This window comes from Euphorbia lathyris, chromosome 5, assembly GCF_963576675.1.
Source record: "Euphorbia lathyris chromosome 5, ddEupLath1.1, whole genome shotgun sequence".
NCBI classification, from domain to species: Eukaryota; Viridiplantae; Streptophyta; class Magnoliopsida; order Malpighiales; family Euphorbiaceae; genus Euphorbia; species Euphorbia lathyris.
The window spans coordinates 91,434,989-91,450,389 of NC_088914.1; the positions used below are offsets into that span (position 1 = coordinate 91,434,989).

The 15,401-nt window shown below is 36.7% G+C and overlaps 1 protein-coding gene across 1 annotated transcript; it reads left to right on the forward strand.

Moving 5' to 3' along the window:
• Positions 1-2,675: 2,675 nt before the first annotated feature.
• On the forward strand, positions 2,676-13,840 carry LOC136229579 (probable protein phosphatase 2C 52). Its single transcript, XM_066018458.1, has 6 exons — positions 2,676-2,884; positions 7,742-8,163; positions 10,233-10,586; positions 12,179-12,296; positions 12,380-12,603; positions 13,222-13,840. The coding sequence occupies exons 2-6, from the start codon at positions 7,903-7,905 to the stop codon at positions 13,690-13,692; spliced, it is 1,428 nt and encodes a 475-aa protein (XP_065874530.1). The 5' UTR covers positions 2,676-2,884; positions 7,742-7,902; the 3' UTR covers positions 13,693-13,840.
• The last annotated feature ends 1,561 nt before the right edge of the window (positions 13,841-15,401 follow it).

Below are 15,401 nucleotides of genomic sequence, written 5' to 3' on the forward strand. Positions count from 1 at the left end.
TTTTCTTTTCTTTTCAAGAAAGAATCCAAGAAAAATCGGTAGGTTCACCATCTTCATCACATCCTAATCACCCCTCACCGTGATTGATTTTTTTTTGTATTTAAGATAAACGGATCACTGTGATTGATGCCACATCCTAATCACCCCTCATTGTGGTTGATACTTTTGTATTTAAGATAAATGGATCACAATGATTGATGCTTTTGTATTCAACCTTCACAAAAATTAAGTAATTTTAGGGGAATAATGAAAGAAACGCTTTGTAAAGAGAGAATCTGCGAAGTTTGTGAAGCAAAAGACACTCAAAAATGATAATTTTTACTTTGCAAAATGAGTTTGCATCACATTTTGCGAAGTCTGCGAAGAAAACTTCACCTGAAAAATGATGATTTTGCTTCGCATAGAAAGCGACTGCGAAGCCTGTGAAGAGAAAAACAAACTGGAAAATGATGATTTTGCTTCGCATATTCTCTTTCTAAAGAAAAACCATCATTTTCCAAATGATTTTCTGTTCGCAGACTTTACAAAATATGATGAAAACTCATTTTGCGAAATAATTTCTAGAAAAATATGAAGATGAAACGGTAGATACTTACCTTATTTCCGCCTTTTTCCATAGAAATCGACAATAAACATATTATAAACGCAGAAGAATGTTAAATAATGATGCATTCAATTCACACAAGAAGAAAGAAACCAAAAGACGAACATGAAACATGAAGATGAAGAACCATGCCTTCACAAAAACAAAGAGAGGAAGAAGAGACAGGATGATGAAGAAAATGGAGGTGATTGACACAATATAAAGGAAGGAGAAGATGAAACGATAGACATCAAATGGGAGATAAAACCGATAGAAGGAATGGGGAAATATGAAGGGTTTGAGAAAGTCACAAAAAATAGTCTATATAAGTAATGAGTTGGGTAATTAGTCTAAATATATAAATGGGTCACCCATTTAACCCAGTTTTGTAATTTTTCTAAAAAATAATAATTCAATCCGATTCTAAATCTCTTTATTGAACTAATCAATTTGGTTCAAGAATTTTTAACACATTTGCTCAGTGATATCATTCGAAAGATATCAGAATCCACATGTCCTCATCCTACGCCTACAAGGATGTCTGAAGCAAGGAAGACCGTCATATCAAATTAAGCAGGAACAAAATCTCTCTCAAGCCATGTAGACCAACATGGTATTCTCTAATTCCTCTTTGGATCAGGACCTTTCAATCTCGCTAGGATTAGAAATCTCAATTTGGATATATTACAAAGTATCTAAAATATATCCACCACTCAGAAGCTAACACTTTTTCTCCGAAAGATCTAAAGCGAGTTTCAAGCACCAACTAATGGTTTTACCATTGAGCTCTTTATAAATAGAACGGGACTTCATAGTCAATGTACATACATATATGTTGCAATTTACTTTCAATTGCTTAATGCTCTAACCCTATGCTCTCCTAACTTAGACATCAGAGTGGGGTCGATATTCAACAACCTTGCATTGATCCTTTTTTTTTTTATCTTACTCCAGGCATCAGAGAAATCATCTCAAGCGTCAGAACAGTATAATGAAGATTCAATCGTATCACTTAGTAATAATGAGAATCCAAAAATCTCTAAAGTTGTACCTAATGTACATCAATAGTAAATTCAACTCGATCCTAAAGAAAAAGAAGTAAACATTTCATTTAATGTCGATTTTTTTATTCGGAGATTCACTCTAATTAAAAAATGTCCAAGATCCATACTCAACCACAATTACGACATACAACTAAAGGGCTTAAATGCACCACTGGTCATTAAATATTTATGATTGTCTCAAAATGATCACTCAATTTCAATTTATGGAAACAAAAGCATTCATCTTTGAATTTTATCCAAATAAAGTCACCCGGCGACTTCAAGAGCAAAACACACCGAAAACACGACATAACTTTCGCGTCAGCATTATTCAACTTTCACCGCTGACCGACACGACACGTGACTACCACCTAGCATACCGAAACGACAAATGGCTTCACCTACCTGACACGTGTCGTTTCAGTCAGCAAGGTGACATCGACATATCATTTAGGTAGAAATCACGTGTCATTTTGGCCAATGATGGAAGTTAACCATTGCTAATGTGACAATCACTTCATTTTCTAGCATCTCTTTACTCTTAAAGTCACCAAAGTGACTTTATTAAGGCAAAATTCAAAATTGAATGACATGTGGCTGCAACATCAGCACTAGTTTACTTTCACTGCGGACCGAAATGACACACGACTGCCACCTAGATGATATGTCGCTGGCGCCTAGCTAGCTGACATGGCATGTTTCAGCTAGGTGGAAGCCACGTGTCGTTTCAGCTAGGTGGAAGCCGCGTGTCGCTTCGGTCAGCGATTAAAGTTGACTAATGTTGATGTGGAAGACACATCATATTTTCTGACGTCTTTTTGATCTTGAAGTTATTAGAATGACTTTATTGAAACAAAATTCAAAGTTTCATGATTTTATTGACACAAATTTAAAAGTCCAGTAACCATTTTGAAATAACCATAAAAGTCCAGTAACCAACCGTGTATTAACCCGCGACCAAAGACATGAACACGCGCCAAACATTAGCGCGTAGAACAGAAATATCCACCATCATTTAGTTCCCCGGAAGTAACACCCGGCCACGGGCCTTTCTTTCTTTCTTTTCTCTCCTCCTCCTCCCTGTCTCCTTTGCTTTTACAATTAATGCATACACACACAACACCATCTCCTTCTTCTCTCTTCATAGCTTTGCTTTGCCATTATTAATCAATACCCTCTTCTTCTTTTCTCCCCCATTAATCTGGGTATGCCCTCTTTTCAACTTCTGATCCTCAACCTTGTTCCTTCTTCAATAAAGGTACCCTTTTGTGTTTTTAGTTTTTGCTTCTTCCTTTTTCAGTTTTGTACTGTTTCTTTGATCTAATTAGTTATGATTATCATGATGTTCTTCTGGTTTGGAGATCTGCACACAACTTGAAATAGAGCTCATTTTTTACTTTCTTCACTGATCAAAATGGTTATGGTGACTGAAGTTCCATGAATTTTTGGAATTTTTGAACAACTTTCCTCTTTTTTTAGCTACATTTTTCTGGGTTTTCATCAAAATTTCATTTTTCTTCTTGTTTAAATTTTTCCCCCTTTGTTTTTTTCTTTGATTCTGTTGGATTAAACCCCTGTTTGGCCCTTTTAGTATCCAAAATTTTTTCATCTGGCATAATTTTTAACAAATTCGGTTGGATGAGTTAAATGTCACCTATGTGAATATGTCAAATTGCATTATGATAGTACTGGGATCAAATGACAAAGTTTTTTACTTGAAATAGAGCTCATTTTTTACTTTGTTAACTGATAAAAATTGGAACTTTTTCACTGATCAAAATGGTTATGGTGACTGAAGTTCCATGATTTTTTGGAATTTTTGAACAATTTTCCTCTTTTCTTGGCTACATTTTCTGGTTTTTGTTTAAATTTTTTTCCCTTTGATTTTTGTTTGATTCTGTTTTGAAAAATTCATACTTTTGTGCTTTTGTGTTTCTGCTTTATTTGATTTATTATGAAGATCACTTTGAAAATTTAGAATGTATGTTTTCCCCTTTTTTTCATTTCAAATTCTTGAACATAATTCTTCAAATCTATCTCAGAGATGTGTTGTAATTTTACTTTTCATCATTTTCTAGCAATCAATCAGAAATTTTTAAGGTCTTTCATTGTATAAATTTTTATTTATATTGCACGGAAACTCTTTCTTAGAAATAATGTTTACTGGTGCCCGTTTCCATTTCAGTTTGGGTTTCCGTTTTCGTGCAACATAGATTTGATTTATGAACTTGTTCTGTTTCTCTTTGTTTTAGTATAAATTTTGCTGATTTTCTTTGTGATTATCAATGTAAAGGTAAGAACAAAGGATTCTAACCATATGTATTCATTTTATTGTTTGTTGTTTTTTTGTTTATCCAAAGTATATATTTATTGGGGGGAACGGATTTAGACTCCACGTATAAAACCGTGTATTTTTAACATTTTGTAGACCAACTGTAGATCCAACAGAAGCTCTTTTTTTTTTTTGTTAATTTGGTTCTATATCTGCCCCACCTAAGCTGTAATGGTGTCTCGGGATGTAAATGAACTGAGCCGTATGGTGTTCGGTTTGGTAAAAGCTTGACCGTATTTGGCTCGATTTATAAATGAGCCGAGCTTAAGGGCGGCTAAATTTGGCCCGAAAGCTCACGAATTCATGAACAAACTCAGGAATAAACTTGAATATAATGTTGATGAATAGACTCGTGAGCAAGCTTGGTTTGATTTTTTTTTTTTTATAATAATATTTCTATAATGGGAGAAATGTAAGATAACGTAGTTTTCTGTAAACTTTAATTTATAGGTTTCAAAATTAAGTAGTTTTGAGTTAAGTTCATGAAGTGAATTAACGAGCTGCCTGTGAGCAAAGCTCGCGAGCAACTCACGAACAAGATGTTGAATTCAAGCTCGAGCTCACCAATTTTCTAACGAAGTAAACATAAGCAGGCCAAAGCTGGGTTCGGCTCGATTATAGCCCTACTAGCATCCACATGGAACCAAACCTTAGTGATTACACTGCACAATTTTATACTTGGAGTCTAAATCCGTTCAACCGTGGTACAAACATGAAACCAATATGCTCGGTCAAAGCTCAGCTTGATTACAGTCCTACTAGCGTCCACGTGGAACCAAACTTTAGTGATTACACTGCACAATCTTATACGTGGAGTCTAAATCCGTTCAACTGTGGTACAGACGTGAAACCAAATTAACGAGAAATTCAGAATTTGACTTCTATTGGATCTGTCAATAATAGAGTCTGAAACTGCTCTATTTATAAAAGGCCTAATATATTCCCAGCCTGCTCAAGTTGTCCAAACCCTAAACTTCAAAATATTACAACTAGGGCGGTAAATGAGCCGAGTCGCTCATGAGCGGCTCGGTGGTCGGCTCGATAAAAGTTCGGCTCGACTTGGTTCGATTTGTAAACGAGCCGCCCGTGAGCACGATTTACTGGCTCGGTTCGTACACAAGACGAGCTTGAGCAGGCCAAAGCTCACGAGCAAGCTCGAGTAGAACATTTATGAACAAATTTTAGTTTTGTAGAAAACTATATAGTTTTGTATTAGTTCACAAATATTTAAACTTAATATTATTTCATTTTCTATTAGATGAGTTCATTCACAAACATAATAAATGAGTAATAGACAACTATTTGTAAGCATCTTGTTTATTTATTCACGAACTTTGCTTGTAAGCTTGTTTATGTACACAATTAAAGAGTGATTTGCGAGGCAACTTCACAAATATAATTAACGATTTATTCACAAACAATTCATGGTTAGATAATTTTCTTAATGAACCAAGTCCAAAGAGGATTTTGGGCTCGAAACAAGTTCGAAGCTCGACTCGAGCTCGTTGAGCAAGCCAAAAGAGCTCGTTAATTTTATAGCAAGCTCGGCTCGGGCTCGAGCTCGTTAATTTTATAGCGAGCCGAGCTTGAACAGGTCAAAGCTCGGCTCGGCTCGATTACAGCCCTAATTACAACTAACCCCTTCAATTTGCTTATTTAGAACAAATAACCTCTCAAATAGTTTGATATTTGTGATTTTGAGAGTTTTTTTTTTTGCCCTTTAGTTAATGTATCACTAGATTAGTTAGATGTAGCAACAAATATTTCGAACATCTTTTATTTCTGATGTAATATTATGTTGAATGTTTTTTGAGTTTAGGGGTTATTTATTCCAAATAAGTAACTTCAGGCTTATTTAATAAGCAACTTGGGGGTTATTTGTCCCAAATAAGCAAGTTGTGAGGGTTAGTAACATTTTGAAGTTCAGGGATCCGTTGCAGTTTTTGGACAACGGACGTATTATGCCTTTATAAAACATTAGTGTTAACATTGCACGGTTTTATTCGCGAAATCTAAATATATTTTATGAGCTGTAGAAGAGAGCATTCATTGACCAAATCTTCTTGTTGATTTTCTTTGTTCCTTTGAAAAAAAGGACAAGTTTCTTGTTTCCTGGGGAGTCCTTAAATCTATATGCTCTGTTTTTTCCTGGTTTGGCAAAACTGTGGATTAATAATATAAATATTTGTTAAACTGATGTGTCAATGTTAATCCTCAATTAGGACAAAAGATTAGAACAGCCTTTTAAGTATATTCTATTTCCTAGGTCACATGGAAGATTATTAAATTAATTTAATTTTCATATGTTGGTCTTCTCTATGCTTGCAGCCATTTTGTTCTGATAGGACATGTATTAATTAAAGAATTGAATTTTACTAATTTCTACTTGTGATTAAAGTATTATTTAGTCCCCGATCTATAAAAAAATGTTTGTTTTTGGACCGTGATCTATTATTTTATGACATTGAGTCTTAGGAGCGGCCTCTTGCCAATAGCTTTGCCCCCAATACACCTTTGTAGTGGGACCTGGACCCTCGCTTAGCGGGGACGCGTAGCGCACTGGGTCACCCTTTATTGACTCCCTGACATATAGCAATCAATTACATTTGGTTCAATTTAGACAGAAATTGCTAATCGGAACTCACTTATTATAATATTTCATCAATCTGCTTAGTTGTCTTAGTTTTCATGGGTTAAATGCACCATTGGTCATTGTACTTTCGTGGTTGTCTCAAAATGGTCACTCAATTTCAATTTGTTTCAATAAAATCATTCAATTTTGACTTCAAAAACAAAAAGACACTAGAAAAGTGACGTGGCTGCCACATCAACACTAGTCAACTTTCATCGTTACCAAAATGACACGCGGCTGCCATCTAGCCGACTGAAACGACACATGGTTGTCACCTAGCTGAAACGTGTCGTTTCGGTCAGCTAGGTGAAGCCATGTGTCATCTAGCTGGCAGTCGCGTGTCGCTTCAGTCAAGGTGAAAGTTGACTACTCCTGATGGGGCAGTAACGTCACTTTTCAAATATCTTTTTGTTATCAAATGCACCATTGGTCACTGAACTTTCATGTTGTCTCAAAATGTTCACTCAACTTCAATTTGTCTCAATAAAATCAATAAGCTTTGAATTTTGTCTCAATAAAGTTACTCTGGCAGACTTCAAGAGTAAAAAGACTTCAGAAAATATGACGTGGCTTCCATCTCAATACTAGTCAAATTCCATTGTTGACCGAAGCGACATGTGGCTGTCAGCTATCTAACCGAAATGGCACGTGGTTGCCACCTAGCTGACACATGTCGTTTCAGTCAGCTAGGTGGAAGCCACGTGTCATCTAGGTGGCAGCCGCATGTTGTTTTGGTCAGCAATGAAAGTTGACTTCGGCTGATGTGGCAACCACGTCAATTTTCTGATGTCCTTTTGTTTTTGAAGTCGCCATAGTGACTTTATTGAGACAAATTGAAGTCGAGTGACCATTTTTAGACAACCATGAACGTCCAGTGACCAACGTTGCATTTAACCCCAGTTTTCATTTAATATTTCACACTCGAAAACAACTTTCTCTACCCAATTAGCAATCATCTCACACATGATTTAACGAGTCTCTTTACATACACGCTAAATATGATTGATTGCTATAAGTTAGGGTCAATGCCACAAGTCAGGCGGAAAAAGCAAACATTTTTTATAGATTGGGGTCAAATAATACTTTAACCCTTTTCTTATTATGTATTAAAGAATTAAACTTTACTAATGTCAACTTGTTTTTTTCAACAGGTGTAGTTGTCAATTAACGTAAGCCATACAACATTGTCATTGACTTAAATCAAGAGAAAGAATCTCTATGTTTTCATAGATGGGAGGAGGAATCTTCAATCTTAAATGTTCAGATGGTCATTTTCTTGTTTGACTCCTAAAAGTTTCAGAGCTTCCTAAAAATGGGGGCTTGTGTCTCGACGAGTAGTCGGAGCACTTGTAGCAGCAGAAGCAATGGAGAAACAGTTCCGGCTCGTTGTTTGGAGATCGGAATTTGTAGGCAAAAGCGGACTAAAAGAACATTTTCTGATCATGGAGTTACATTGCAACATTTATCTTCTATTCCTAATAGGATTTCTAGTAATGGAAAGAGCAGAAGTTCTTGTATCTTTACGCAACAGGGGCGAAAGGGGATCAATCAGGACGCTATGATCGTATGGGAGGTGAGTTAAAGTTTCTTTCATTCTATTCAGACTTGCACTTAACATAGTTAGATCCGGGATTCACTGAAAGGGGTGCTTATCGTAATCTATGAGTGCTAACTTGATATTTTTTGAGTGTTTTACATGAAAAATTAAAGCCCAGTTCACAGCGTTTTCTGGTGACCAGTGGGTGCTTAAACCCGCTTGGATCCATCCCTGAGCCTAGCGCCTTGCTAGAGGCGCGTCTAGGCACAATTTTATAAGGCAGACTGGCTTTTAGAGGAGAAATTCTGCAATACTCCTCGAACAATTCACTCGACCAATAAATTAATGCTACCTATACATGTTTATTTCTTACACCAATCATTTTTCATGAAATAATATGCATCTTGCTATTTTGATTGGTCGGTTGTATTACTTCAGGAGTATGGTAGAAGTGGTAGAAGTTCAAAACCCGCCTATAGAATGGGGCTTATCATAGAAGTTCAAAACTTCAGGAGTACTTATCGTGATTTATGGGTGCTAAAATTGATGTTTTTTTAGTGTTTTTTATGTAAAAAAAATAGAACCTCTTTCCATAGAATTTTCGGCGTTTTCCAGGACTAGTGGGTGCTCAAACCCCCTGGACCCGTCCCTGAAGCTGTGCCAAAAGGCGCTAGTCGCCTGAAAAGCCAAGAGGCGAATTCTGTTTAAGAGTTGCTCTCCTTAGTGTGCCTTTCTGAGCCTAGCGCCTTGGTAGAGGTGCGTCTAGGTGCAATTTTATAAGGCAGACTGTTTTTTAGACTAGTGGGTGCTCAACCCACCCTGGATCCGTGCCAAAAGGCGTTAGTCGCCTGAAAAGCCAAGAGGCGGATTCTGTTGAAGAGGTGCTCTCTTGGCGTGCCTTTCTGAGCCTAGCGCCTTGCTAGAGGCGCGTCTAGGCACAATTTTAACCCCTTGAACTTGCTTAAAATAATCTCTAAGTTCAAGGCGCCAATCCGATTATTTAGACAGTACAATGGGCCCCTGATGTAAGAACCCTATTATAGTGCGCCTTGTGTAGCTCAGGCGCGTCTTTTCTAGTACCTTAATGCCCCTTTACGCCTTTAATAACTATAATACTTAATGTTTAGATTATTTGGCTAATTACAGAGACTTTTGATGTATGAAGCATATTAGGATAAATTACACCAATGGTACCTGAACTTTACCTAATTTACACTTTGGTACCTAGATTACATTTTGTGCCAAAAATATACCTGAAGTAATGATGACCGGACAATTTAGTATATTTGACCGGTTAATGACCGGTCAACACGAGTTTCATGAGTTAATTACATCAATGGTACCTAAACTTTATTATAATTCACACTTCGGTACCTGGATTTTATTTTATCCTAAAAACATAGCACAATTGAAGGTGACTGAAAAATTTAGTTCATTTGATACATATACTCAATTAACATAAAATTACAATACTAATTGAGTGTATGATGAGTCTCAATTTTTAATTAAAAATGGTCAAACTCGCATTGTCCGATCACTGATCGGTCAAATATACTAAAATATTGAGTCATCTTTACTTGATGTGTATTTTTTTGGACAAAACGAAATCTAGGTACCAAAGTGTGAATTAGGGTAAAGTTTAGGTACCATCAGTATAATTTACTCGTCAAACTCGCATTGACCGGCCATTGACCGGTAAAATATACTAAATTGTCCCGTCATCAATACTTATTTTTGAGACAAAATGTAATTTAGGTACCAAAGTGTGAATTAGGGTAAATTTCAGGTACCATTGATGTAATTTACTCAAGTATATTATAGTGCGTTTTATGTCATTCAGACATATGCCTATGCCATACGTCTAGGCTCTAGAACCCCTGGTGTCTTAGTGCGTCTTTAATAACTATGTTACTTAATGTTTAGAGGCTAATTGATAAACAAAAACTTCGAATTTCTGCATATTATAGTGCGTTTTGTGTCGTTCAGACGTGTGCCTACGCCATACGTCTAGGCTCTAGAACCCCCGGTGTCTTAGTGCGTCTTTAATAGCTATGGAACTTAATGTTTAGAGGCTAATTGATAAACAAAACTTCGAACTTTTGCAGGATTTCTTATCAGAAGACGTAACTTTCTGCGGTGTCTTCGATGGCCATGGTCCGCACGGGCATCTCGTTGCTCGCAAGGTCAGGGACACCCTACCAATTAAGTTACTTTCATTCTTACATGCCAGTCAGTTGAGGCAAAATGGTGCAGCTGCTCAAACATGTTTTAAGGGTCATAATTCAAAGAAATCAGACATTGTAGAGGCCGAAAAAGACGGACCAGGCGATGATCGATTGAATTCGACATGGAGTGAAGCATTCCTGAAGTCCTATAAATCCATGGACAAAGAGCTTAGATCTCATCCTAATTTGGATTGCTTTTGCAGTGGTAGCACTGCTGTGACTATTGTAAAACAGGTAACGAAGGAAACATTGTCGGTGCTCTTCGAATTCGGGTAAATTGCACGAATTGTCAGCTATGTTGCACGGAAACAGAAACTGAAACAGATATAAGAAAACGTTATTTCTAAGAAAATTTAGCTGAAAAAGAGTTTCCATGCAACATAGATGGTCAGTGAAGTTTGGATTAGGCTTAATACATCATTTGCCCCTGAACTTATCCAAAAAGCTTGATTGGCCCCTGAAGTTTCAAAGTATCCCGATAGCCTCCTCAACTTGCATAAAATGTTCAGTTAGCCCATTGAACTTGCACAAAATGTAATCAATTGATCACTCGGTTGAAAAAAGTAAGTTAAATGCGCAAAATGTATTGCACGCGTCTTAAAAGAAGTAAAACGACCAAGATCGGGGGTACACTGTTTTAATATTAGCGAAGACAAGTTTTATAGTTAAACAAGTAATAACTTCATTTTTAATCTATTTTTGAATTATGTAATAACATTCTAACATGCGTGGAATACATCTTCTGCATTTAATTTACTTTTTTGCAATCGAGTGATCAATCGATTACATTTTACGCAAGTTCAAGGGGCTAACTAAACATTTTATGCAAGTTTAGGGGCTATTAGGACACTTTGAAAGTTTAGGGGGCCAATCAACCTTTTTGGACAAGTTCAATGGGCAAATGATGTATTAAGCCTTTGGGTTATGTTTCATAAAGGTTGCTGAGTTTTATTTAATATTAAAGTCATTGAACTTTTCTTTTTATTTCAATAAAGTTATTCTGACTAATTAAGTGGGAAAAAGTCATTGGAATAGTGATGTGGCAGCCACGTTGAAAAGGACTTACTTTTATATATGACATGGTAGCCATGGATGTGCCGCGTGACGGCCAAAACAAGACTAAAAATTTGCAATTTTTGGGTTGCCACGTGGCAGTTTCAAGCAGTTGAGTAAGTAAATAAAAATGTAATCTTTATTTATTTTTGCTGCCATTTGGTTGGCATGTCATATCGTACAAGTCAGTTCTTTCCAACATGGTTGCCACTTGCCATGTCACTATTCCGGTGACTTTTTTTCTTTATTGGCCGAAATGACTATTGAATGAATTTATTGGAAGCAAATAAAGTTCAATGGGTTAAATGCCAGTTGACTCATGCTTTTATGTCATCATTCTGATGCTTTTTAATCACTGAAATCGGCAGAGTGATCTAATTGAGACAAAACTTAAAGTTGAGTGATTTTATTGAGACAAATTGAAGTCGAGTGACCATTTTGAGACAACCATGTAAGTTCAGTGACCGATGGTGCATTTAACTCGAAGTTCAATGACTTTATTGAAATAGACTTCAGTGAGTATAGATGCAAATTACCCTCCAACTCCGTTTGTATCTCTATATATGGTTTTGAACCGGAGCGGATTTTCACCTCCGTGCCCCCCGAGTGAAAAATTGTAATTACCGATTGAAATTCCGGTTCAAAATGTAAAATTTATACGGTTTATTCAAAATTTGTAACGGACTTAGCTAGTCTAAAAATTTCTGTAATTTTTAACATATTTTCGTTCATTGACCCCCGAGTATTTTCTGGCTCTGCCACTGATTTTGAAGGGCTCCAATCTTTTCATGGGATATATCGGAGATTCTCGAGCAATCATGGGATCGAAAGACAGCAACGAATCAATGGTCGCTATCCAGTTAACTGTTGATCTGAAACCTGATTTACCAAGTAAGCAATGCACTATTTCAATGTGTTCATTTGATGAGTTGCTTACTCAAACATATAGGTAACATTAGTCCGAATCGTTGCAGAGGAAGCCGAAAGGATAAAAAGATGTAAAGGCAGAGTCTTTGCTTTGCAAGATGAGCCCGAAGTACCGAGAGTTTGGCTGCCATTCGATGACGCCCCTGGCCTTGCGATGGCACGCGCATTCGGAGACTTCTGTTTGAAGGAATACGGGGTTATATCTATACCGGAATTCTCTCACCGTGTACTTACAGACAAAGATCAGTTCATTGTTCTTGCCTCAGACGGGGTATGATCTTTTCGATAGTTTAAAACGGATTTTTTATTTATTTTTTATTTGCTTAATACATCATTTGCCCTCTAAACTTGTCCAAAAAGCTTGATTGGCCCCTGAACTTTCAAAGTGTCCCGATAGCCCCTTGAACTTGTATAAAATGTTCAGTTAGCCCCCTGAACTTGTATAAAATGGAATCAATTGATCATTCGGTCGCAAAAAAGTAAGTTAAATGTCGAAAACGTATTCCACGCATCTTAGAATGTTATTACATGTTTAAAAAATAAATTAAAAATGAAGTTATTACTTGCTCAACTAGACAACTTGTCTTCTCTAATATTAGAACTACATATCCCGATTTTGATCGTTTTACTTTTTTTAAGACTCGTACAATACATCTTCCGCATTTAACTTACTTTTTTGCGACCGAATGATCAATTAATTACATTTTACGCAAGTTCAGGGGGCTAACTGAACATTTTATGCAAGTTTAGGGGGCCATCGGGACACTTTAAAAGTTCAGGGGGCCAATCAAACTTTTTGGACAAGTTCAGGGGGTAAATGATGTATTAAGCCTTTTTTTATTTTTTGTTTTTACGGCTTTTTTTGACGACTAAGTTTGTGTTGCTTCAGGTTTGGGATGTATTGAGCAATGAAGAGGTAGTTGACATTGTCTCGGCAGCTCCAACACGAGCATCGGCTGCAAGGATCCTTGTGGATTCGGCTGCTCGCGAATGGAAGCTGAAGTACCCGACTTCAAAGATGGATGACTGCGCGGTAGTCTGTTTGTTTTTGGACGGTAAAATGGATTCGGAATCTGATTACGACGAGCATTGCTATTCGTCAGCAACGGTCCAGAGCAACCATTCGGGCAATGCAATTGAATCAGATGATGGTCAGAAGTCCGAGCCGTGTTTGCAAAGGAACTTTACGGTGAGATCATCAGAAGAAAATGATGCTTACGGGAAAGTAGCCGTGGAAGCTGAGGGAAACCGGGAAGCATTAGGCGGGGAAGATCAGAGTTGGTCGGGTTTAGAAGGCGTTACACGAGTCAACTCGCTCGTTCAACTTCCTAGATTTTCGGAGGAAAGACCGAACCCGTAATTTCGTTGTATGTATGGAGCTTTAATGTGGTTGATTGGGGATGGTTTTCTCATTGTGGAATGTTTGTTGCTGTGCTTCAGCAGATATGTACCAAAACAGATGTTTTTATCAAAGAAATTAACTTTATCAATGCAGTTGTGTTAATGTCTCATTTTGTGTCACAATTATGTATTCAAATTAGAATAGTAAGAGTAACTTGTCATTTTGAGCTTACTTAGAGGTAGGCTAACTAGCTCGTGCTCGTGTTGATTATTGAGTTAGCGTCTCAAATGAACTAATCCTAACCCGGTGCAAAGTTTTGTGTCATAATCGAGCCAACCTAATTAGGTATATGTTGCTTTTGTGTTGTGTTAGTGGGTCACATATGGGGGTGTTTGTTTCAGTTTTTTTGAAGCAACGTTTTACTTCAAATCGCAGTAAATATGATATTTGGTTTTTGGGTTAAGGTGCAAAAAGCCCAAGAGCAATTTTATCCTTAACGTCTAAAATGGTGCAATTTTACCCTTAACGTTGGAAGCCAAGAGCAATTTTACCCTTAACGTTAATAAATTGGGTCAATTTCAGAAACTATTATAAAACACAAATATTTTTGTTCATTATTCTGCACCAATTGCATAATAATTCGTTCTAAAAAAGGATATCATGTTTTTTATAATTTAATAATAAAATTTGAGATTAATATTTATAAATTCGGTGGATTTTTTGAATTTTTTTGTCTAATCCGTACAAAAAGACAGTAATTTTTTTTTTCATATCCTAACGAATGTTTGTGATTTGTTATTGATAAAATGACACATGTATGAAGTGTAGATAACAAGATTCATGACCGAAAAGGCAGTTTGATGAACTATTTCTCAAATTGACCCAACTTATTAACGTTAGTGGATAAAATTGCTCTTGGCTTCCAACGTTAGGGGTAAAATTGCACCATTTTAAACGTTAGAGGTAAAATTGCTCCTGGCCCAAAACGTTACGGGTATTTTTGCACATTAACCTTTTTTTTTCAATAAAGATGGGAGGCTAGCATGAGTAGAAGCAGGACAGCAGGGGCGGATTTAGGGGGGGGGTCAATGGGGGGCATTTGCACCCCCTCACCCGGGAAATTTTTTTTCCTCCAAAACAACTTCTGATTTAGGGTTTTAATTAAAACCTTAAACCAAAACGACGTTTTGGTTTAAGGTTCTGACGAGCAGAAACCAGCATATATCGCTTTCTTCTCACTCTCGCACTCTTCTCACTTTGAGCACAAAACAAACCTCCTGCTCTCTCGCTTCTCCTCTCCCCACTCACGCACACTCCTCCTCCTCTCCTCCTCCTCCGTCCGACGCGCTCCCCTGTCTCCGGCGGGCCGTCCGCCCCTGATCATCTCCAATCTGCGGCTGTCCCTGGTTAGTTTAATTTCTTTTTCTTCTTTAATTTAAATTTTAGGTTAAATTAATTTTAGGTTAAGTTCATTTTAGGAAAATGGATATTGATTGATAGTTTGTTTTATTTGTTCTTAATTTTAGGTTAATGGATATTGATTGATAGATTGTTATTAATTTAAGGTTATTCTTAATTTTAGGTTAATGGATTTAATTGGTTGAATGGATTGGGCATTATTGATTGAATTGATTTGATATTTATTGAATTGAATTGATTTGCTATTATTAATTGAATTGATTTGGCATTATTGAATTGAATTGGTTTAATTCATTTATGTAGGTTAA

Excerpts from the sequence above, each read along its gene's own strand:
- LOC136229579 (XM_066018458.1), top strand. The coding sequence starts at position 7,903 with ATGGGGGCTTGTGTCTCGACGAGTAGTCGGAGCACTTGTAGCAGCAGA. Across the intron at positions 8,164-10,232 it reads ACGCTATGATCGTATGGGAG|GATTTCTTATCAGAAGACGT; the intron begins GTGAGTTAAAGT and ends GAACTTTTGCAG. Across the intron at positions 12,604-13,221 it reads TTGTTCTTGCCTCAGACGGG|GTTTGGGATGTATTGAGCAA; the intron begins GTATGATCTTTT and ends GTGTTGCTTCAG.